This window comes from Scleropages formosus, chromosome 12, assembly GCF_900964775.1.
Source record: "Scleropages formosus chromosome 12, fSclFor1.1, whole genome shotgun sequence".
NCBI classification, from domain to species: domain Eukaryota; kingdom Metazoa; phylum Chordata; class Actinopteri; order Osteoglossiformes; family Osteoglossidae; genus Scleropages; species Scleropages formosus.
The window spans coordinates 13,501,167-13,527,440 of NC_041817.1; the positions used below are offsets into that span (position 1 = coordinate 13,501,167).

Sequence of the window (26,274 nt, forward strand, 5' to 3'; positions counted from 1 at the left end):
TCCCCCCTCCAACCTTGCACCCTGTGCTGCATGTCCAAAGATCAAAACTTTCTTCAGCACAACCAGACCTGGTCTTTTTTGCCAAGTGGCCGTTGTGAGAACAACTAACATTAAGTCACACCTACACTTTGCCAGGTGGGAAAGTGACACTGCAGCACCAGGTACAATACAACCGTTTTTGGCTAAGGATGCCCCCCACCCCCCTGGGTGCATCTGGTTCTGCTGTTTCAGAAGCCTTGCTGTGCAGCTGGAAACCACTGACTTGATGAAGCTGTAGCTGTCTGCAAACTAACACAAATAGGAAGGCTATGTTTTTTCCTCATAAAAAATCTAACGTGCTTTTTTCTAAAAGCACTCATTTTTTCCCCTTTCTTCTTCTTCACTAATTCACTGCTGTCTTGTTACATCAGCATGGCCCTGACACATCTGAGAGGAGACAAAACGAAAAACAGAAGAGATTTAGAGAAAAGGACTGGTCAAAACAATTTTGCCTGTTAAATGTTGGGGTGCAGCAGCAGGGAGCATGGGACAAGGTAGGGACAGGCAATGGAATGCAAGGTCTCTTGGGAAGAGTTTACGAGAACAGTTTCAGCGTATCAAGTTCTTCATCCAGGAAGTGTATGACGTGCTTCCAAATTCTTCTATGACCTGATCAGCTGGGGAGAAGTTGACTGTGCTCATGCTCATTATGCCAAAAGAGAGGGACATTGGAACACATCCTGAGCAGCTGAAGAAGAGTGCTAAGCGAGGGCCGCTATCACTGGCACTATGACCGGGTGCTCAAGGCTGTGGCAGAATCTATCATTGTGGAGACAGCAGAAAGTAGGTCCTGCCAGCTGGCAAGGCAGGCTACGCTTCTTGTCAGAGAGGGTGGAAGAGTACAGCCACCACTCGGAACCAGTCCTGGGCTTCTGGTGCCTGCAGGAGATTGACAGCTGGTGGTCAATCTAGGAAGATAACTGAGATTTCCAGCCTCCGTCACAGAGACATTGTTAAGACCGGACATCGTTCTGCTGTCTGAAGCTTCCAGACAGGTTGTCTCGTTGGAGCTTAGAATCGCATGTGAAGAACAAGGTGTGTGTCAAAGTACATTTACATTTATTCATTTAGCAGATACTTTTCTCCAAAGCGACATACATCTCAAAGTAGGTTGCAAAAGCTTTGTAGAAAGGTTGATGTGCAGGGTTTCAAATACAGTATATGTATTCAAGCAATCTTTAAAGATGGATAAATCAATGCAACTGATAGAAAAATTTCTGTATGCTATATTACATTGAAGTGGGGGGGTGGGCTGGGGGGTGCAGTGGCATGGTGGGTTTGGCCGGTGCCTGCTGTGTGGCTGCTCTGGGGCTCGAGCCCTGCTTGGGGTGCCTTGTGACAGACTGGCGTCCCGTCCTGGGTGTGTCCCCTCCCCTCTTGGCCCTGCGTCCTGTGTTGCCAGGTTAGGCTCCAGCTTGCCGCGACCCCATGCGGGACAAGCACTTGTAGATGTTGGTTGGCTATATTACACTGAATGGCATCTTTAGCTGAAAATTGCTTACAACCCTTTATCACAGATCAGATTTTATCAAATTGTTTAATGGACCAACCATTGTAAACGTTCACAGATACATAAAGTACATGTATCACTTGATGTATGATGTTCTAAACTTGGAGCAGAAACAGACAAAAACACAGGAGCAGCTGGTAAGGATCAAACAGCCACTACAACATGACCGTGACTTCCTTGTTACCTTTGGGCAGCATCACTTTATTGTTGACACTGGATTTACTGTAATTTACAATAAACATTTAATATTAATTGTAATATTTTATAATCACTATTTAAATTTGAAACTATATGTCATATATAGTGTTAAATAAAGTTTATTCAATTATCTTAATTTCTATTATTTTAAATGAATCAGTAAATAGCCTAAAACTGGTTTTCTGTGAGACTTCAATATTTCAGTGAAATCCACACAATTTTTATACATCTGCAACTTGATTCTTTTTCCTTCTGTGTCTTTCCAGTTTTCCACGTGATCTTCAAGTGTCTTTTAGTATTGTGTGCGACTTTGAAAGACTATCGCTCAGATTATTTTGGTAGGATTACCCAGACACCAGACACATGCTCATACAGCATTGCATTACTGGGTACTTGATCAGTTAAAAGATGATGTGTTCAATCAGTGCACTTCACTCTGTGTGTGTGTGTGTGTGTGTGTGTGTGTGTGTGTGTGTGTGTGTGTGTGTGTGTGTGTGTGTGTGTGTGTGTGTGTGTGTGTGTGTGTGTGCGCGCGCAATACAATGAGTCATTAAGCAGATCTGCTTGGAGGCAGTGACAGGGGGCGGCATTGGCATGCCTTTGATGTGGGTTCTAATCCAGTGGTGCGGGACAACCGCTGTCTACAGGTGTATGTAAGGGTTATGTGTGAGGGTATATACATATATGAACACTTTCATTTTCTGAAAGTGTTTTTTTTTTTTGTCTCGGTGGGCTATTAAATGCAGAAAACAAGTTTTAATGTGGTAAATTAGAAAAGAAAAAACTGAATAATTATTCATATTCATGTTTAAATTAATACCAGTTCTGGGTGCCAGCTGAACTTTAGTCATGCTATTTAATTCTATCTAAAAATCTGTTTTATTTTAAATAGATTTATTTGATATTTGTTTGAAATAATAGCACTGAAAAAGCAAATTATTACTCAGCAGCCTTTTGACAATGCCTATAACTGTAGCAGTTTACCAAGAGGAAGGACTCCAGAAAATCGATGAGTTATTGCAAGTTATTGCACTAGCATGGCTGCATTTGCAGGGAAAATTTTGCTGTACATGTATTGCACATTGTGACCTCAGAAGTTATAGATGAACATATCCATAATGTTGGTGGAGTGTAACGGTGATGTACAAGACTCTCAGTATTTGCTGGTGCACCTGCCTCCTTTACCCTTCTAGCTATATTTGGAAAACTGTCCTTATAGTCAAAACAATATTGAATTTCTTGCCAGCCTGTCAAAAAAGTTGGCAAGAGAGCTGTCTTAATAAAAATTTATTTTTACATCCACGTACGGAATCAATACCCAATTTCTTTACTAACCTCATTGATTGCCCAGCACTGCTGTTGTCTGGTGCAGAACTGTTAAATATTCACATGCATGAAAATTTTTGACAGAATATAGTCAACAAACACTGAAAAGACGCACTGTCACACAGATGCAGCCTATTTGTTAACTGAAAAAAAACTGAAAACAAAAATGTACTTTGCCTCCACCACAGTCATTATGTTGCAAGCTTTTATTACTTGCTCAGTATTACTTTTACTTATTATGAAAAAAAAGCACTGTTTTCTATGGAATATTTTGTTTTAGAACAGACTTGGAAGACTTATGCTTGCACTACAGAGACAGAAGCAACCAGTTCTATTCTTTGGAATTCTTTCAATTCTATTCTCTGTGATACTTGCGTAAAACAGGAGTTCAAGTTATTTTGTAATATACCGGGAAAAAATTAGAGTTTACATTTATATTTTAAATAGATGTATTAGTCTGATGTGAAAAGCCTACAGATATAGTGAGTGCATAAAGGTTATTTTAGATTAGATAGATAGATAGATAGATAGATAGATAGATAGATAGATAGATAGATCCCATTCATTTTAAGAATGTGCAGTCAGCTTTAAAATGGCACACCTTGTATTCTTATATTTACACAACAAACTCACATCTTGACAGAATTAACTATTGATTTCATATTAGTTAAGTTATTTTCCATACTAGCTCTTACATTACAAGTGAAGTTCTCACGCCCTAAACACACTACTGCGAGGGAGGTCTCCGGAGAGCTCGTTGAGTGTATTGCTGCACGATGTGAGTTTTCAAGTCTTCTCTTGAATAATGGAAGAAATTCCAAAGCTGTGACTTGAATTGGGGGAACTGATAGACCAAGGTGCTTGTTATGTGGAAAAAGTAAACTGCCAGTGTAAAGTCTTAATATTGTCATTTGATATTCCAATCTCAGACATGTTATTGCTTTTTCATTGCTTTTTTTTTCAAGCTTTCTAAATCTATCCGAATGACCCTTTTCCCCAGCGAACAGGCCAGCAGTGAACGCATGTCTGTGTTGAATCCCTGCTGACGAATCACCATCAACAGCTGCTGGAAGTGTCGGCCACTGAATCATGGCGGTAAAGCTTTCTGTCAGCGCCGAGAGTGGGAAATCACCCATCCCCCAGGTCTTCAGCAGTATGCTTTGTGAACTGGAGAGGTTGACAGTAGACCAACGTGTGGTCTGAGTCACCACAAGAGCAGGGAAAGGAAAAAGCCCCAACATCAGCACTGACTTGGCAGGACAATTTCTCTCTTTGTGTAAATGCAGTTTCATGTTTTCTTTACTAAACATTTCTTCAAACTACTGCTAGCACAAATACTGACTTGTCAAAACTAGGAACTGCTGCTGCAAACACATCCGATTGGTTCACTTTTTCTCCAGTGCATATACCGTAGTATGAAATGTATACCTGTTGGGTTACCTAAGAACACCTACAGTGCTGTGCAAAAGTTTTAGGCACTTGGTTGGGGAAAAAAATCTGTAAAGTGAGAATGCTTCCAAAAAATAATGCTCCTAATTAGTAAACTTCCTGCAAAGCTTAGTAACCATCCATCGTCAACAACCGCTTGTCCGGGCTTGGCCGGGTCCTGCTCTCTGAAGGGTTTGGGGTTCGAGTCCTGCTTGGGGTGCCTTGCGATGGACTGGCGTCCCGTCCTGGGTGCATCCCTCCCCCTCTAGCCTTGTGCCCCGTGTTGCCAGGTTAGGCTCTGGTTCGCCTTGACCGTTCTTGGGATAAATGGTTTCAGACTCTGTGTGTGTGTGGTTCAGGGAGCACGAGACATCATTTTCACACATGGATTGGCCACCTCAGAGTCCAGACCTTAACCCCATCGCGAATCTTTGGGATGTGCTGGAGAAGACTTAACGCAGCGGTCCGACTCTCCCATCATCAATACAAGATCTTGGCGAGAAATTAATGCAACTCTGGACGGAAATAAATGCTGTGACATTGCATAAGCTTATCAAAACGATGCCACGGCAAATGCGTGCCGTAATGAAAGCAAAAGGCGGTCCAACAAAATATTAGAGTGTTTGACTTCTTTTTTTGGCCGGGCAGTGTAGATTTACAAGCCTTATGAGTTAAGACAAGTTTCTAATAAATCTGAACATGTAAAGTCAACTACATAGTCAACTTAGCAATCGATTTCAACTTAGCTGGGAAGTTGGAAGTACCAAGACCTGTTCAGTCTGACACCTCTAAAGGGCTTTTAGGGTCTGTTACAAATATGTCCTTAACCTAATTACTGTGATTGCCTTCGCTGTCTAATTCTTGTACCTGTACTAATGGCAGTCCTCAGCTAATTAAAGCAGCTCTGCTAATGATGTTGTCTGTATTTAAAGACCTCACTTCATCTACCCTACAGTGTTTTGGTGTGGTGTTATTAGCTGGTAGCTGGATGATGCTGGTGCCTCACAGCACCGGGACTGTGCAATTAATTGTATGTGGCTTCGAATTCTGCTCACTCACTGTGGACTTTACGTGTTCTCACTGTGTTTGTGTTTTCCTTCCAGTTTCTTTGTTTTCATCCCCCAGTGCAAAGAGTTTCAGGTGAGTTTGCGACTTTAGGTTGCCCACAGTGTGTGTGAATGCGTATGCGAGTGTTACACTGCTCTGATTTATAAATGGGCGAATGATTGTAGGGAGTTTATTGTCACCTTGTATAAAAGCAACAGCTGAAGACTAGTTAATAATCATAGTGTGTTGCTCTGTAGAAAAGCATCTGCTATATGAATAAATGTATATGTAAGATGATTAATGACAGACACAAAGTCCCTGACCTCCTGACCACCTTTCAGTCACAATGTGACAGCAGCGCTGGAGCAAAGACGGCAGGCGGGGACTGTGGTCCTCTTTGGAAGCCCATCATGTTTTGTTGCGTATTAGCAGCATCCTGATTATAGACACATCGTTGCATAAAATGGAAAGAAACAAACTAGGTTTCCTTAAGAATCACATGTCTGCAGCTATGTCTCTCCGTCTCATAATGTAATGCACAAATTGTATTTTCTCTGAGATGTACGTCGCCTTGGAGATAAGCATCTGCTAAATGAATAAATTAATAAATGTAAATGTATAGAGAACCTCATCAGGCAACGAATGTGTGTGTCTTTGAACGTGTGTTCATATGTACACCTTCTGTGTCTGTCTCATATTTGACAGTTAATCAGTAACATCAAACCTCTGATTTGAGAAACACATATTGATGACGTACGTCTGCATGCTTTTCTGCATGGCAGAGAGGAGACGTCTGCGGTGTTTCTGTCTTTGTGATCTATTTGTAGATAGGCAGGGTGGCATCAGTGTAGGTAATGATGTCTGATGGTATAGAATGCGGTATTACCAAACAATAACAGAATGACTACACAAGTCACATCTCATTGTGGTATGTCAGGTTCTGAAAGTAGATTATTCATGGTTATATAGGGGTGCTTGAAAATATGCAAACCCTAGAGGGATGGTCATTATTCTTGTACAAAGTATTAAAATAAACATGTAAAATCTAAATCTTAAATCTTAAAAATTCATGAAACAAATGAATTATTTTGATTTGCACACCTGATTCCACTTACCTACTTGGTTTAACCAATGCAACTTGAGTTTCACTTTCTGTCACCTGCACTACTTCTGTTTTTCTGCTACACACATGATTTCCTCTAAGGCAACGTATGGAATCGGTCATTACGTACCTATCGTGTCCGATGAGAAACTGCTTCTGATTTACAATTTTCTAGTGAAACTAAGGGACGCAAGGGGTTTGCATACTTCCAAGCAGCACCGTGGATGCTGAATTTAGACCACCACTGCTCGCCACATAAGTCGGACAAGCTGGCAATGATGAGCAATATTTTATACGCACTCAATCACACTCACACTCTCTCACACACACACCGCATACACTGGAGAACAGATCACTGAGACACCGCTTAATTCCTCAGAGTGCAGGCTGCCAGCCCTCCAGGCTCCTCTTCATCCCCTTGCAGGCCCACAGGGGCTCAATTATCCCTTTTTGCCACGCTTGGTAAATTCCCACCCCTCTGCACTTCTCCCATAGCCAAAAGGAAAGAGAGATAGAGAAGATAGGAAAGAGCTAGAAAGGGAGGGTCATCAGGCATCAGGGGATAAACACCCCCATATCCAGCATGAAACAAGTTTGCTAAAAGGATCTTTACCTTATTTGCATGCAGAGACCACAAAGGGCTAGCAGGAGTGTGTGTGTCCTCATGTACAAAATACAGAAAGTATTGCACAGTCATTTTTACACAATTGTTTGCACAAAGATAGGCTGAAAGCTCTAATGTGGCTGAAAACGTTTTTGATTCAAGAGCCAATGTGGTTTCCCAAAAGTGTCAACTCTCGCTTTCTGTGAGGTCCTTCTCTTCTATGTGGTATTCAGCCCTAATTTGTACTGTGGTTACCATGGTCATGTAACCTGTCTCGGGTTATAGGTCAAACCCCAGTCATTTGTGTCAAACAACTAAAGGGAATTCACTCGTCATTGTTATTTTTACTGTATTTCCTTTTTCTTTAATAAACATTTGGCTAATTTTTTATTATGTTTTTTTGTAACCTGTGCCCAGTTTTTCCTGTGGTATCATAAATCACTACGGAGTGTGACAGTAATGCCCGGATGCAGAAATTTCTGGCATCGTCTGAATGGAGGTTGAACATACACCCTGCAGCAGATATTCACCGTATTGCACTACATCACTCAAACAGGGCATGAATTTAGAGGAAACAATGTGGAATTATGAGTGAAATACAGTCTTAATAACCACATCCTTTAACAGCAAACTACACAAGAATGGATACACAATTCTTTTCAAGCTATTAACAGTTGATTCATTCAAATCTAGCAATAAGCTAATGTAGCATGCCAGTGAAAGGCCGTATAGCCTGTGCTATTTTTTGAGCCCTTTTCGAATACTTGTCTGCATCAGAAAGATACATTTGACATGGAAGCTTTTTTCCTTAAGGGTATATCCTCACTTGATACCAGTCTACCTTTTTTTGTTTCAGTTTCATTCTACAGAACTGAAGTTTTGTGCTTCAACCTTTGTTTATGCTCTATTTTTTGTCAATTGTCATAGAAATTACTTTTTTTTTTTCTTTTTTTGTTACCAGAAAATCTGGTTCTGATTGTTTCCCAAGCAACAAAGGATTTATGAGAATCATTTACTTCCTTCAGTTGATTTATGGCATTTTACAGAAAATTTTCACAGATGAGAAGCATGATTCAGAATTAGAAGTCATTTTCAATTAAACTAATGATATGTTTGTTGTAATTTCGGGGAAAAAGCAGCTATGCATTGAGTACAACTTAGTCATGCTGAGAGCTGTTCCAAGCAAATATTGTCCAAGTTCTGGTACAGGTCGCAGTGATGACATGGATATTAGTCAAAGGTGCTATGTACAGTTCTGGCATGTTTATTCTTTGCCTCTGCTTCTAATAACTGAGCACTTGTAACTATAAGAAGATAATGTGGATATATGCCCTCTCAACAAAACAATGCTGATATCAGAAAGTTGTGTAGCAGTTAGTGCAGATGCCTTGGGATCAAAAGACTGAGGTTCAGATCTCCTCACCTGCTACAATACCAACCCTGAACTTACAGACACACACACACACACACACACACACACACACACACATTGTCTGAAGCCACTTGTTCTGAACGGGGTCACAGTGAGCCAGAGCCCAACCCAGCAGTGCAGGGTGCAGGGACACACCCAGGACAGGACACCAGTTTGTCGCAGGGCACCCCAAGCGGAACTCTAACCCCAGATCCACCAGAGAGCAGGACCCGGCCAAACCCGCTGCGCCACCGCGCTCCCCTTTAACCCTGAACTTGTTCATTAAAAAATAGTGAGAAAAAAATGCAAGTACTGTAGTAGGTGGCACAGCAAGTAGTGCTGCTGTCTCACAGTGCCTGGGTGGTGTGAGAGGACATGGGTTTGATCCCCTCTTAGTCTGTGTGGAGTTTGCATGTTCTCCCTGTTTATTCTGGGTGCTCTGGTTTCCTCCCACAGTCCAAAGACATGCTCTTCAGGTTCACCCATAGTGTGTGAGTGACACAGAGAGAGTGTGTTTCACTGATGTATGGATGAATGACCCAGTGTAAGTAGTGTATCTAGCAGTGTAAGTCACCTTGGTGAATAAGGTGTGTGGGCTCATAACACTACACAGTATCCATTGTAAGCTGCCTTGGTAAAAAGAAGCTGCTAAGTAAATAAATGTAAGTCTGTAATCACCTTTGTCTCTCATGACAGAGCCCTGGGGAGCCAAAGAATGTCAGTTCTAAAGGTCCAGGGTGTTCTGTAATTAACCACTTTCACTGCTAATTGTTTAGCTCAGATCTTTGTATATTAATTAGAATCAGAATCAGAACGAGCTTTATTGCCAAGTATGTTCACACATACAAGGAATTTGTCTTGGTGACAGAAACTTCCACAGCACAGACAGAATGACAGTGACAAGACAGATGATAGATAAGAGTATGTGAATGAAGGATAAAAAAAATATAAAGAAATATAAAGTACCCAATTTACAAAAATAATCACTAGACATTGTATGTATGTACAGGTATGTTCTATACAAATGCAAGGGAGTGTGAGTAAGAGATATGATGTGATAAATAGTTCTAAATATAAATATAAATAGCGTTGTGTATTGCACTGCTTTACTCTCTAGGCGGGATTTTATATTAAGACACTATATCTGCTATACAGGCAAGAAGTTGGACCAGCAGTTCGCCTACTTGTAAAAACTGAGATGACTAAGCAATGTACCTGTACGTTTTGCTAATTAATTGCTTACCTGACACTTTTACCCAGAGTGATGACAAAGAGAAGTACTGCCATACCCTGAGTTATGGCCATGTGGGTTACAAGAACTCATCGTTTATGAATACTTTTGATTAATAACCATACTTTGGCTCACAAGGGTTTTCTTCACATTTACAAGGACCGGGTTTAAATTTTGACCATCTCCCAACAATCTGAGCTCTGCAAGACCAGAGCGGTCATGCTGTGCTCTTTACAGCTATAGTTCAACTCTTGCTGCATTAAGTTCCCAACCCCTATTACCCTTTATTTTTCAATTTCACCAGTTACAATCTTGGCAGTCATGGTTCCTGATAGGTAATCATGGCAATTTGTTTGGTGAGGTTCAAATCATATGCACTGATTTCATTAATTTTTCTGTCTCTTCTGTTCCGTTTTGATTTTGATTAAAGGTTTAATTAATACATAGACCCTGAGTAATGTATGAATTCTTGTTTGTTAAAAGTACAGTACGTAATAACTATGAAAGAGCTGAATGATTGCAGGTACACAGACATACAGTATTACAGAGTAATAAAAGGAAACTGCCGGGTTATGTGGCTGTTAGCCACCGTGTCCTGTGCAGAGCCACGGCACAACCGGGTCAGCCTTACATTTCAACCGTAATGAATGTCATGACCAGCACCTCATATAGCAAAACATGTAGACTATAGATTCATTTTACAATTTAATTTAGCTATTTTCACAAATCTCTTTTAGAGTGAAGACTTTATGTAAGCATATAAGATGATCTCACGAAAAGCAAAAAGTCATTCAATGAAATAATATGCACAGCAACATTAGTCTTCACATAGCACACGTCCGTGGTGCGATGAAACTATGAAAGTGCATTAAATTAATGCCAAAACTTTATTTAGAAATCAATTGTAAGAGTTTAATCAAACACCTAAACATAACAAATGAAGATGTATCAAAACAACAAATGTCTGATAGTCTGGTTATCTTACATCACTGTTTTAGGTCTTCATTGACAACAATGGACAAACAACTTTAACTATAATGAAAGACCAACTGCATTCTATGAGCCAAGACAAACAGATGATTGACTTTACATTACATTTATATTTACATTTATTCATTTACCAGACGCTTTTTTCCAAAGCAACGCACATCTTATAGAAAATACAATGCGTGCATTACGTAAGGAGAAAGAGACATAGCTGCAGACGTGTGATTCTTAAGTACAGTTAGTTTGTTTCCTTCACCCTATGCACCGACATTCACCACACAAGTAGCTGCATAAAACTTTACCAGAAATTACAGAGTGCAGAGTAAAAATAACTTGGTGAAAATTCCAAGACTGGTTACACTGATGATTTTTCTTGGTTAGGTTCTAATGAAAGGTTCTTCGCACTGAGCACCATTTGATCAAAGTGCATCTATGGCCATTGTTCCAACTTTCACCAGATCATTTTTTTCCATGACCTCATCTCGTTTCATGTTACATCTCTGACGGGCTAGGTCTTGAAAAGTGACAGTGATTAGCATTCATGCCTTCAACGTAGCTCAGATCACAACATTACCAAAAATGAAGGTCCCATCCACCTCCGCCCCATTACAGTTGTGTGTTACAAGTGTCATAAAGCCTTCCAGTAGGTCCTTTCACCCCCTGCATTTTAAAGACATTGAACTTTTACACAAAGGCCCCCCATGGCGTCTTTGAAGATGGTTCATACATCAAAGCAGCAGTGTGCAAATGTGGGTATAGGTGTGTGCATCCATGTGTCTATGTTTGCTTGCACATATACATTTCTGTGATCTCGGGCCACTTCATTTTAGTATTTAACGCAGTTGCTGGATTGTTGTTACTTTGTTGTTTATCCAAAGTAACTTACAATATTTCACTGAATGTGTTTTGGCCCTGCAATGCACCGGCGTTCTCTCCGGGGTGTACATCGCCTCATACCCTATTATTCTGCAATAGGATCCAGACCAAGATTACTGTGCTTTGATCCTGCATTGTACAGTCACTGATAGTGGGTGGATTGGTGTTTTAACTGGGGCAATTCATTTTAAATATCTTGCTCAAAAGGTGGCGAGGAGTGGGGTTTGAACTGGAAACCTTCATGATACCATTGTTAACTGCTATAGTGCTCGTTGCCCCCACGGATTACCTATGTGTGTTTCTGACCTTCAGCTCCACACACAAATGATTTCTTACAGATGCTGGAGTTGTAAGAAGAAGCAGCATAGATCATGGCATTTAGAGATAACTACACATGTGTTGTGAGGGGTGGAGTAAGATGCCAGTGCTAAGAGAAAGTTATATGTACCTCAGGGCAGTGCCAGCATTGACAGTGGCAAAATGTGCAGTCACGGGGGGGCGCTAGGAGGTCACTAGGGAGCAATGGGGAGAGTTGAGTCTGCTAGGAGAAAAAGACCATGTGAGAATGGTTGACACATGCAGCGGGGCAGGAGGAAATGACTCAATGAGAGCAGCTGTCTTTATCACTTTTGCTCATGTACAACTTCTTTCTCTCTCTGACTGAAGAAGGCTCCATCATGTCCCTGTCCTTTTGTTTCTGCATCTGTTAGGATTCCAGTAACGTCTTTGCAGAGCATCGCTGTAATATGGTGCTGCCAAGTTCATCAGAAAACATTACTGAGAACTGAGCTCCTCAGCTCCTCTGAAGAGGAAACTTTTGCCTAAGAAGTCAATCCTTGTTTTTAAAATTTGCATTTTTAAATCTAGCAAGACATGGTGCACATTGTTCTGTGGTGCGCAAATCACAAAACACTCCTGCACTTTAAAATGCGATGTCTGGTGTGCAGTGCTCTAACAATACTTTGCTTAAGGACATTTTTCTGGGCTTTCTCTTTTGTGTACCCTACTTCCTGAACTCATTTTGAGAAGGTTAAAGACCCAGTGTTATCTCACCTCTTTTTATTGAAAAAACTTGTAATTGCTAGAAGTGAGATGAACTAAAGGACAGAAAAAGATCTGAGAAATGAACTGTGGATTGACAAGGACAGAAAGGGTTTCAACTCATTGTTTTCTGCCTAATCTTTCTCCTGACTCATCCGCCTCCACATGGAGGAATCTCAGCAGGTGTCCCTTCCACTCCCTGCTTCCCTCACTGGCCACTGATCCTCAGGCTCTGACTAAGCTCATAGCTATGGGGGGTAGGCAAGGGGCACGGGGCTAGATGCCTAGCCACACCTGGAGGGGCACAAAACGGGTCTCAATAGGAAAGTCCCCAACACTTCCCTGCTGAGCTTGCCAATACTACAGGGCCGTGAAGGAATGTCCTTCATTACCCATTAACGAAGGCTCCAGACGTGTTCACAGCTCTCCCTTTCTTTTCAGTTACATAACAGACAAGTCTGGATTGCTTCATGGCGAGGTCTGAATTTTCAAGATTCCTTATCTCATGCATGACTGGTCGCAACAGTAATACGGTGATTATTACAGTGAACTTATGAAGAGCGCGAGTTCTATTTAACACTTTATCGCTCACGTTGAATCCCATCTCAAACCATATGGTTGAACATCTTGACCTGTTCTGTAGGTGCCACGGTGTAGGTTAAATCCACTTGGGGAGAAGCACAGTGGCACTTCTTGTAGATAATTGGTGCCACAGTGAGTCCTCCTTCAGTTTGTAGGGGGTCTCAGTGAATTTTTCCCCAGTAACATGTGTATGGAGGAGGAAGCAGAGCCACACAGCCGCAGAGATGACTCGTGTGACATTACACAGAAGGCAGCTTTATGATCTCAGTGGGGAGGGGATGTCATAGACAGCTGTGTTTGGTGCCTTCTGAAGCCGAACGCCTAAGAAATAGTCTTTCTTTTTCTGTATCCTTCCTTTGTTATAAGGCCTTATCCTATCCCATTCTACTTCTTCTTTGCAGCTCCTCTTTCGGGATGATGTTAACACCTGGTTCAAGAAAGCAGGCAACTTTCAATACATTCAAGTACCGAAAATTCCCCAACACAGCACACACACCAGCTGCACCCAAAAAAACTGGTGAAGCATGGACTGTGGATTGACAGGGACAGAAAGGGTTAAAATTAAAGTAACTGTTAATTATAAAAGGGGGAGCGGTGGTACAGCGGGTTTTGCTCCCTGGTGTGTCCTACGGTGCCTTGTGACGGACTGGCGTCCCGTCCTGGGTGTTTCCCCTCCCTCTCCAGCCCTGCACCCTGTGCTGCCGGGTTTGGCTCCGGTTCGCTACGACCCCGCTTGGGACATGCGGTTTGAGACAAAGTGTGCGCGTGTGTGTGTTAATCATAAAAGCAAATGTAGAGTTGTGCTTAATAAATACAATTTAGGCAATTGTGAACTGGAGGGCATGGGTGGAGACTGAAGTAGCTCAGTTTTTGTTGTATGTATGACTGTAAATTGTGTTCCACTCATAGATGGAAAGCCCACTTCCTGTGTGCTTCACAACCATGACAGGAGTACAATTATTTTGAACTCAGAAAAGTGAGCCCCCGGCAATAGCCCCCAGCTTCACTCTCACATCCCCCGGCTCGACGCAGACAGACGGCTGTTCTCTCTGACTCTGATCTCTCACCTCGTCTGACCACTGAGTCCCCTGTGCTTGAACTTGCAGCTGGGATCACACAGAATTTTGTTTTGTGGGGTTAAAGTGCAGTCTGGTCTAAACTGTATTCTCATATCTGTCTCCATTTCCTCATTCTTGAGCAAAAGTTACACTGATCATTATTCGGACATCGGAGTGCCGCCGTAGGAACGACGAAAACGCTTTACCCCATGAAAACAAGTAACTACCTAGATCATTCATATTAAATTTTTTATCGGGGATTTTTTTTTTTTTTTAGCTGCTTGCCAGTCATACTTTCCAAAATGAATCAATGCTATTTTTAGAGTCTGGAACTTACACACAGGAGTGACATAGAAGCGTTTGATGCGTTTGTTTGTGCGCACTTGTCTCATACACAGGTCTGACAGGTGTATCACTGATGCTTGAGGTCCAGGAAACCTGAGTCAGAGCGTTTGAGAGCAGCAGCTGCCCAGCGCCACGCGAACAGTTCCCGGAGGACGGAATACAGGTGCGAGGTGGGGCCGACTGGGAAAACGGTGGGGAGGAGTGGCCCTGTTTCGGGTTTAACAGCCACAGGGCCGCACTCTGTAATCACTGCATTAGTGTGATTTCTGCCGACATCTGAGCGCTTCCCCGGCAAACCGAACCCCATTATTTATTGTTGTCCCTGAGCAGCTGAGTTGCTGCCGAGGCCTGCAATTATCCTGGGCCTCAAAACACCACTTCTCACACATACACAGATACACACTCGCACACACACACACACACACACACACACACACACACACACACACTTTTGCTCTCGTTTTTGGGATTTCAAATTGACTTTCATTTTATATCAGAAGTTCATAAACCTGATCCAAAAATTGAAACCTTAATGGTTTATCACTTTTTTAAAAATTTTGCAGTTTGCATTTTGTTTCATATGGAAAGTGCATTAATCCTTTTGATGAAAAGGAAGGAAGAGTTTTTTATTTGCCAAAAAGAGGAACTTATTTTTTTTAAAACTTTATTTGGAGGGATGTTGTTACATCATGGGTAAACTATTTGTTTTTCTGATTGCCTTGACCTTTACTATGTCTTTGTGTTTTTTGGCACACTTTCTTGCAAGTGCACACACAAAAAACACGGGTGCACATAAACAGTTTCTCTTTAATGCATACATCTAGCACTATGTTTCAGTGAGGGTTTCTGTTCCCCCCATGTCATCTTGGCCTTCTCCTGATGGACCCTGGCTACCTGCACACACTCCAGTTACCTGAACAATGGGATGGCAGAGCTTATTCTTATCAAGCTGAAAGGGAGCGGCAAGTAGACACCACCACTGAAACAAAAGAAGGATAATGTAATTTCAGTGTTTTCAAGATTACGACCTCCAAAACCTTGCAAATACATACTCAAACATCTTGAAAAATTTCGAAATGCGTTTATGTATGTCTGAATGTATATAAGTGCCTCATCATGGAACAGCCAGTGAAGAGAGCACTAAAGGGTTAAACTGACCCGAGGATGCATTAACTCAGAAACCTGACTAGCGCTTAAGACTAGGGCTTCACTAGGGTTTTAGTAATTTATACATTTCCAAAAAATATTGCATCACAGTTTATAAACTGGGAATCACATAGCTTTGCTCAGAGTGATTCCATCATGTTAATAAAACAAGCGACTTCAACTCAACTGACATCCTGCCTCACATACAGAATGAAAACTGCAGTGGGAACCATGCTAAACAGTGCAGTTGCTGTCCTTTCTCAAACAACCTGGCTAGATATGTAAAGATGATATGTAAATTTTCCTTTGTTTGAACACCTAAACAGCCAGCAAGAAACACAGAGCTAACTGTCTGCTCCTGGAGAGAGATTTGCATAGTGATTTTTTTGGGTTGCGACTCTTCTCTGTCTCTGCTCTGACTCTCCATCTCCTTCCCGCTCCTGTTTTGCAAAACTCTAGCCACGACTATTTCCTCACTTATACCAAAAGGGAGGAGGGCAGGTGGGGTGGGAGAGACAAGCCACAATACTAGATTAAAAAAAAAAAAAATCTGCATCAGCATATCATGTGACCGGTGTTCATCCAATGGTGGTGAAGTTTTTAGGAAAGGAATAGTTAAATATGCAATTGGGGTTATGAGAAGCTTTCTGTGGGCCACCACACAACCACAAACCAAGGCAACAAGCACTTATGGCTCTGTTAGCATGGGAAAGGGAACTGCAGAAGGATAGATAGAAGAAGAGAAAAAGAGAAAGAAACAGAGAGAGGAAGGGGGGGGGGGGAGCGTGCGTGTCGATTTCAGTGTGAATCACCCGGATTGACGAAACCACAGTGACTCTTTTCAGCTGTTTCAGCCAGGGTAAGCACCAGTTAATCATAGTGTGCCCAGCTCCATCTGTGGCATCTTCTCTGCTTTCTTCTCATGTCCTTCGTCATGCCCCGAACCCAGGAACGGGACCGAAGTCAAATTCGCAGGGGAGCATCCCCACACTGTGCGTGCCTTTAGGTTTTCAGGTAGTGGTGGTGGAGATGGGGGAGAAAAGTGGCTCAACTGACAAATCGTGGATCAGAAGACCTTCTGAGCACCACCAATGTATGTATACGTCATTCAAGTAATGATTCACTGATACATATCTACTTTATTGCAGTGCGGGAGAAGCACAAGGAAGGTTTTAAAACCGAGGCTCCCCTTCCAAAAAGAAAGAGCGCTGCTTGCGAGAAGGACCCCATGGCTTCCAATAGCATTTTTGAGACCTTCTCTGCCTACCAGCCATGCTTTGCAAGAGGTAAGTTGTGGGATGCAGCACTGACTTGGGGGGTTTCATGTCTGGTGTAGAGGTCAGTGGGTATGGCCGGTAATACCTGGAAATGACTGTGTTTGAAAGCCCCATCAGTGGTTTGCATTTACTTGTCAGAAACAAATTTGCCACCACTGGGTCTTGCGGCTTTAGCGTTCTAGCATTCTGAAATCTTGTGGTTGAGTTTGTCCATGTGTACAACCACAGGGCTTTGACATAGGACTTCTAGCGAAGCACCTCTCACCGCTGGTTGCTCCGGGATCCCACAAAACTCCCACGCGGACCAACACAACCTCATGGGGTTGGCAGCCTCTCAGTGCAGAGTGCTTCTGTTGGTGGATAAAACTCATTTGCAGTGACCTATTGAAAATGCTGTATTGTATATGCTGGTTGGCAGAATATGTTTTTCCATGACTATATCGCTAAATTCTATGTTTTTTGGAAAGCATTGATGGCATACTGAAACAATTAACATTCTCTACATGAGCAGAGGATAAGCAGCTTTGGGCAGAGAATAGTGTTGAATAGTTCATATGCTACAAGTTTTGTTGCTTAACTATATATTCAGTGCGTGAAAGGAGGCGGCTCTCAACCGTATTTCGGATGAGCTTTGGTGCTTTATGTGAAAGGTAGAGATAGAGCTCAAAATGTCCTGGTCTTTTGAGGAAACAAGGATGTCCTGAACTTTGTGGCAAATTCATTTGCACTGCCTTTGGTTGGTTTTACAAATTTGTTTTTATTCCTTTTTTTTATTTCTATGAGGAGAGTGTGCTCAACAAGCTTTGTACTGCATGCTTCCGCTTCAGACTTCCTGAGCGGGGAATGCAAAACTGAAAGTTTTATTACTGTTCCACAGAAAGGTTTCACTGAACTTGTACAAGATAATGAGTTTAAAACGCATTAGAGCTGTTAGACTTGAAAGACATTATTTAATTGCTCTTTGCTTTGTGCCTTATTATTTGCTGTTTAAAGAAACATGTTGTACTCACAGCATGTAGTGTGATGCATCATATGAGCATTTTGCTTCTTCTTCGCAGCAGCACAACAACAGAGTTAGGGGCCCTTAAAAAGAAAAGCAACTTTAACTGTTTTGTGCAGATTTTGCAAATACGATAAATATACGTGAGAAACTGAAGGTGGCTGACAGCGAGTGTGCAGAAGAAAGTATGGGAGATGGTAGGCAGATAAAGTACCTTGCCTTGACTCTTTATTGTGGCTTTTCAGCTCTTGCTGTGGTTCCATTTAGTTGAGCGATGTACAAGTTTAATGCTTCCACTGCTAAGTGAACTCTGGACATTTATGCAAACCGTACAAACAGAGCAACACATGCCCTCTCATTATCATTAATTGTTTGTCCAAGTCAGGGTCGCATTCAAAGAGTATTTGTTAAAATTCTTCACTTTTTTCATTGTATTTTGTGAAGAATATTTCATGTAATTTTTTTTTTTTTTTAATCTTATAGTTACTGGCATGATTTTTTTCTTTTTTTTTTTTTAAGTGAGATGTGCAGACCAGCTTGTGATGTGTAAGTGGTTGCATGAGAAAAAGGCTCCTAACATCATTTGGCTCACTTTTTTGACTTCCTGTCGTGTTTGTGACTTCTACCGCGAGCGTTGACAGTTAGCACAGGAAGTTTATCAGCATTGCCTGATGCGTGTGTGTGAGAACAGCAGTAACGGCGTGACATTTATATCGCCTGTGTGGTTATGTTCCATGCATCTACCTACATTCCACATCACCTTATTTTTACTAATATCTAAAGTTCCTCATGACTCTGCTGTTACTACCAGTTCATTTGACCCATGATTCAGTCAACCTTCCAATACGCTGTTTTTTCTCATCGTATACAGAGTTTCTGAAGGGCATTTGATTAATATGGATATTGCAGATGTTGTTGGAAAGCCCCTTCCAAGTTCTTTATACTTCTTCCTTACAATGAAACTGATTCAAACTGAGCCAGGCACAATAAAATGGACATAGAAAGATGTAACAGTATATATGCCAATCAGGCTGTCCCCCATGCTCGTAACATGTTGAAAACATGATGCTTTCCCTGTGCTTTCTCATATTTATCTATGCTATGTGAAATTCATCGCATCAAAGCTAACCTTTAATAACGTTTTTTTTTTTTCCCCACTTTTTTTAATTGTTTTTAAATTTATGGGCTGCACCACGCAATCAGTAATTAATAAAAGGTAGTACAATTTTCACTATGGATGCCAAAATAGGCCAGGACTCCCAGAGTGCCAGTACCAGGGGGAAATATTTCCACTTTCACTATCTTTTCCCTTCCATTTTCATCCCAACATTATTTTACAATGATCCTTGTGCATCTGGAGTCTTTGTGCTCCTGATTTCAGTCAGTTGTGTTTTCACTTCTCATTGGGCTTATTCCGTATTCACCTCAAAGGTGGAAGTGTGTCAGAGTTGTGTTTCTGCTCCACTGCAGATAATGTCTGGGAGGATTTACGGTTGGCAATTTGCCTTCACAAAACTTTGCGAACGGGTTGGTCCTCAGGTCTGGTGGTCTTAGCTGATTCTGCTATCAGTGTTCACCAAATCTGGGGACACCCTCAACTTTTGCTTTTAGTTTCAGAGGGAATATTTTGTAAAATGTTACAATAAGCTTACATTTTGTCATCTCAGGGCACTCATATATTCATCTGTATGCCTACAATGGATTGTTTTGCTAAAACTTTAAGGGGGTTAATTCCATCAGATCCTGCCTCAGAAACCCTGCAGTGAGTAACCCCTATTGCAATCATACAAACTTTTCCTGACAACAAACCCGAGATCTGGTTTGCAAGCATTTGGTTTACTTCAGGGGGTGCGGTGGCACTGTGGCGTAATCCCCCTCTGTGGTGGGTCTGGGGTTCGAGTCTTGTTTGGGGTGTGTCTCCTCACACCTTGTGTTGCTGGGTTAGGCTCCGGCTCGCTGTGACCCCGCTTGGGACAAGTGCTTTACTCTGCTGATATACTGTAGATTCTTACCAATTTCATACCATGCCAGAAGGATAAAATGGACCCTCAGTCCTTACATTTAGCTGATGCTTTTTCTTCAAAGTGACTCACAGTGTTAAGCTACTTGCAATTATTCACCCATTTACACAGCTGGGCAATTTTACTGGAGCAATTTAGACTAGAACCTTTCCAAGGGTACCACAGTTGGGAATCAAACCATTGACCAATGGGTCCCACGGCAGCAGCTCTAACCATTTTGATACCAGCTATTCCTTGCATGTGTTTATATAACATCATATAATACATTTACCAGAATAACACTGAAAAAGACTGAAGAAGATTTCATGGAAGAAAGGCTTGACTTATTGGTTAGCCAGTTAACATTAATAATATGACGTGTAACATAAGTTCCACTGAATCAAAGTCAGTTCTTGGAGACCACTTGTGTGGTTTTCACAGTAAGGGAGGGTACGGAAGTGGTTTACCATTGCCCTCTACTACGCATGTCTTTAAACGTGAAAATGCGAAGAGTTTGATTCAAACTTGACTTCGAACCCGATTTAAACCCAAATCCAAAACTACAGGCTAGGAGCGTCCCACAGGATAGCAGCTACCAGAGTTACTATGCTACTATCCTGTGGGATGTGAAGTGTTGAGGTTTCTATACTATGGGACAAAAAGCATGTCTGTCAGTGATTTTGTGGGTTAAGAACTATTGTATGTGTACAAAACAACAGAAACACCTGAAATAAATGAAGGACCTAATAAGGAACAGGGCCACCCATTGCGTCCGCTTCAGTCTTTCTTGGAAAGCTGTAACAGAAGTCCTAAACTGTGTGAAGGAGATATTGGAACATTCCTCAAGAAGAAAACCTTCCAGTTCTGTGAAGGATGAAGGAGGTGTAAATCTACTTCTGACTGTGGGCTCCAGAATCTTCCATAACGGTTTAATGAAGGAAGGTGTTTCACGGTGCCCTGGTGTTTGTGAAAACACTCTTGAACTTGTTTAGCTGTGTGTATGGGGGTATTATTATCTTGAAAAATAGGAGCATCATGAGGGAATAGTGTTTGCACCATAGGGTGCACTAGGTCCTGTACAATAGTGTCATATTCCTCAACTGTTCAGCAACCATACGGAGCAATCATTGGACCTAATGACACCCATGAGATGGCTGCCCATACCATTACAGGTCTCCCGCCATGTTCAACAAGAAAAGACATTGCAGGTGGAAGGCATCTTTTGGCTTTATTTAAATGTAAACCTGACTGGGTGTAGGAATAGAAGTGAAAGATGTCTCATCAGAGCAAATTACTCTTTTTGATTGATCGCGGTCCAGGTTTCGTTCTCTTTACACCAGGCTATAGATCTTTGTGTGTTGGCCTAAAATACAAGCAATTTCTGAATGACAACCCTCCAATATATCTCTGCTTTGCGAAGCTCATGATTTACAGTTTTGTTGAGACCCGGTCACAGAGGTGCTCCTTTAATTCTGTGGTAATTTTTGCGGCTGTACTTTTGTGGCATTTTACAGTTATCCTGTGAGGTGTTCGTCTACTCTGGACAATGAGCTTTGATTTGGCACCGCTGTTACTCTTTGCATATGCAGTTTGTCCATAGTTAGCATATGCTGTCATTATTTTTTGAGACTGTTCAACTTGATACATTTAATAATATCATAGATTTTTGTGACCAATGCACCTGCAATTCATGCCCCTATTGTTTGGCTTTGAAACTGTTTTAGCTGACTCCTGTTGGTTTGAAAACTCGTGGATCAAAGCATTTATTGTCCGACGTCCTTTATAGCTAACAGACACTGCTAAATGGCAATAAACCTTATACGACTCCCATTTGCAACTGCATAATTGTGATTTAGTTACTTAAAAGCTAAACTCCTTTTTCTGTGGTGTTTCTGTTATTCGGTCCACCCGTATATGTGTGTTGGACTCTAAGATTATGGTAAACAGGCATCAGAGGCAACTTACGGTAAGCAGAAGTAGATCATTGGAATTGCTAGAGGCGTGAATCAGAGTGAAGGTGTTAAATGGCAGTGCACTCTGCACACAGCAACACACCCTGTGGGGTAGCATGACTGAGGTTGCACCTGTTTTGAAGAGACACTGCCAAACATCCTCCAAAAAAGGACTGGCGTATGGTAATATCCATCAAAGGACAAAAAACTGCCTTAGTGAACAACAGAGAAGGAATTCTGAGTTAATTTTAAAATGAACTATTTACACTGTCATTAGAATTTTTGTTTGCATTTGGAATAGTCACATAATGGATACAGTAAACATGCCTCTGTGGTAAGTGCAGCCTACAGATGCCAAGCATATAACAAATTTGGCAGCATGTCCCTTACTGTTCACACACATACACTGTCTATAACCGCATGTCCCAAGCAGGGTCAGGGCAAACCGGAACCTAATCCGGGAACACAGGGTGCAACGCTGGAATGGGAGGGAACACACTCAGGACAGGATGTCAGTCTGTCGCAAGGCACCTCAAGAGGGACTCGAACTTGAGACCCACCAGAGAGCAGAACCCAGACAAGACCGCTACGTTACCGTGCCACCGTGCCTCCCGTTCCCTACTGTAGCCTAGCAATAACCTACAAGCTTTGGGAGGCCCTGATTCAGCTGTGAGTTCATTCAGTAGTCAGCTGAGAAATCCCAGGCAATGTAATACCCCTTGAAAACTATGACACAGTCCTAAATCAACCCACATGGGAGTCCCATTTCAGGGAGATGATGGAAAAAAGTATTTATTTCCACTCATGCTTGATCAGCTATTTAGTCTCAAGACAGAGGGAGTCAAGCATGGCCCACAGAATTTCTGTGTTAGTTACAGGACGGCATGGGAAAAAAACAGATTACTGAATCCAGAAATTCTGTATGTTCAGCTCAGTTACGCTTTCTTCTTATCGTTCGATGTTTCATTGTCCTAGATGTTCCAATTTCCACGCTTAGTCGCTCTGACTGCGACCCATCTGAAGACAGAAGAGCACACCTTTCTCAGCTCAATACCCTGCTGTTATGCTGAACCATTTCCACATGTCATGGCTTCATGAATCAGCAGTCTGACTGGAAATGTGTCAGACACAAACATGATGATATTGCACAGTTCTGATACAGGCTGTCTGTGACACAAACATACTGAGGATACCTTATGCTTTTCTCACCATCAGCTACAATGGAGCCGGTTTCTGCCATTTCAACCTCAGCCAGACTATACATCATACATATTTGCTGAAATCCAGTGGCAAGGAATTTGATTTATTTCATTCTTTAATTACATTTTGTTTTACACACTGGAAATGGTAGGTAACTTTGTAGTGTTTCTGAAGTGCATCTGTACTGAGTGTATATATCCACACGTACACTTTCCTTTCGAAACACTTCTTAGTATATTTCAAATGAGAAGTAATAAGCCCCTCGCAAACCCCCATAAAGTAAAAAAAAAAAGCATATTAGATATGTTTTCTCAGCAAAATATTTTCACATGTTTTATTAATCATAAAAAATAACAAGGTAAGGACTGTGGCTGACAGGCTTTTTAAACTGCTGATTGACAATTATGTGCAATGTCTTCATACTATCAGATGGTGGTAAATATTAGAACTGTATTTATACTAATAGTCTATCTGTCTGTTACACAAGAAGTTTTGGGTGCTTGCTGTGTTTTGTACCTGACTCATTTCTCCAAAGAACCTCAGGAATTTGCCAGTTAATACAACAAGGTAATTTTTTACTGGATTAGTTTAGGGTAAGTCCATGCTTAAGCATACTATAACAGTTTTTAAGATTCAAGCCCAAGTCTGTTGAGCACAAAGCGGCAGCTCTAACCACAATACTACCTGCTCCATCTAGGTCATGGCCTATAAGTATGGGTATGACAGTGCAGATACGTTGTTTTCAAGAATTGTCTAACTTATTTGAGAACTTATAAACTTCTACCCCTTTATCATCATTGTCTTAGCCAGGTCAGCACACTATTATCACACCTTTATCAGCATTTATGCTGATAAAATGCATTAGCTTATTAGTTAATGTTATTAGATTCCATCTGCTTCGGAAAGTTTTATTTACCTGATGCTACAGCTGCTGGAAAGGACTTTATTAAGAATACCTGAATGGTTTCCCATATCCATAACAGTCTGACAGGTTTCAGCAAATAAAGTGTTTGTGGAGTTTTGTGTCTCAGTGAAGGGTCACTCCTTTCTTCAGGCTCTGGAGCATGGCAGGGAAACAACAAGATGGAGCGTTCTCCGAATACATGAAACCACAGACTACCCTTGCTGGTGCTGATAAGAGACTATGAACTCTGAGCCCCTCATCCCTTTCCTGTTGCCAGGCCTTCACCAGTATGACAACAGTCGTGTCCCAACGTTTGTTTCACACACGAGCACGTGCGCGCGCACGCACACACACACACACACACACACACACACAACTCTTAACAAAAATAACTAGTTAGACAGGCCTCAGGCTTGGTACTAAGACCAGGCCCCTCCTCTTTCCTTCCTCTCATGAGGGGTTGTATGAGTCAGATAAATTTAGGAGGGGGTGAAAGGCCCCACCGCTCAGCAAAGCTGTGAAATCGTAACGGACAACAAGTGAATGTTCTCCGTCTTGATCTTAGTGCAACTTCAGACGAACTTTCTCTGCAAACAGAAGTCGAAACATTAAAAATGTGAACAAAATTACTGCACATTCATTTGCTCGTGTACTGAGGCTGAAGAATCAGGCTCAGGCATGAGTTTATAAATGTATGTTTGCATAACTTTGTCTTGTGTTTTGTGCGTGTGAGTGTGTGCACTGTGTTGGGGAATGACTTGGCCAAGCTTACTTTGCATATGGGTCAGGAATTGTGGGTAGAGGGCAAGCCACAGTCACCACACTGCTACCACAGTCTGCCCACTGCTATAGATACAGACTTAGCGCTACCACAGTCTGCCCACTGCTACAGATACAGACTTATTGCTACCACAATCTCCTCGCTGCTATACGAACATTTCAGCGTTACCACAGTCGGCAACGGTTAGATACAGGCAGAGCGCAACCACAATGCGCTCGATGGTGCTGATGCGTTTTTAGTGCAACCACAGTTAGCTTTACTGCTGCAGATGCAAACATTGTGTTACCGTAGTCTTCGCACCGCCACAGGCTTCACTGTTCTGCAGACAAAAAAAAAGCACTACCAGCCTCCTTATTAATATCGATACCACCTCAGAGAACATCTACCACAATCTGCCCACTGTCACTGATACTAACAAGTGTCTGTCATGCAAATGCGCATCGCTAATGCAAAGATTACTCCAAACTGCAAATGCACACCTGCACACGCCCACTCACAGTCACACTTCATGTTAGTGTTTCAGCCACCATAATTCTTCAGAAACTTTTCACGCCATTGTTTCCTGACATGTTCTATCAACGGTGTATGTGTGAAGGACAACTTCCTTTCACCGAGCCATTTCTGCTCTGTTGATTCAGTTATTGGCTCAGCCGGTCGTTAAGGGAGATGTCACAATTTCTTCGGTTAAATATAAGTAGCACACTTCCAACGACTTTTGGCTGACAGCTGTTGCTTCCTTCCTCTCCTTCAACAGTCTGCACACCCAGAGTCAAGATCACTGTGTGACTCTATGTGAAGGAAAAACACTCTTTGCAATAGTACATTTTTAATGGAATAGCGCGCACATGTCCGGAAAATAAACATATGAATTTTGCCTACAAAGCACAAATGAGAGAATATGGCTCATTGATTGCATGCACCAGGCAAACCTTTGCTGGACAGAAGCTCTGTCCTACAGACCAGAAATCAACATTGCTCACAACGAAGAAGGGTTCACAGACTGCAAAGTTTTAAACACAGTCATTTAAATCTTCTCCAAAAAGTGCCGTTTCCGATTTCTAAACCCGGTGAAGTCTCAGCAGCGCAATGCTTTTATGTTGTGAGGGTGTATGCTGTGGAATATATGAGCACCTTATAAGTGAGAAAAGCACAGAACAAATAACAGGAATCAACCTGGTGAGCAATTCATTTCATCGGTCATTTGGCATGAGAGTGATGTGAACATTGCA

The 26,274-nt window shown here is 41.8% G+C and overlaps 1 protein-coding gene across 7 annotated transcripts in view; it reads left to right on the plus strand.

Annotated features, from left to right (window-relative positions):
• The first annotated feature begins 14,919 nt into the window (after positions 1-14,919).
• Positions 14,920-26,274, plus strand: part of LOC108938311 (RUNX family transcription factor 1) — a 47,610-nt gene continuing 36,255 nt past the window's right edge. For 4 of the 7 annotated variants that reach the window (XM_018758793.2, XM_018758816.2, XM_018758833.2 and 1 more), the window contains exons 1-2: positions 16,811-16,923; positions 17,080-17,217. In XM_018758793.2, the coding sequence (XP_018614309.1) occupies positions 16,854-16,923; positions 17,080-17,217 (208 nt within the window). In that variant the 5' untranslated portion in view covers positions 16,811-16,853. Of the gene's footprint in view, positions 14,949-16,678; positions 16,791-16,810; positions 16,946-17,079; positions 17,218-26,274 lie in introns of those variants that run through there. The other 3 variants (XM_018758809.2, XM_018758801.2, XM_018758869.2) reach the window with 3 other exon arrangements.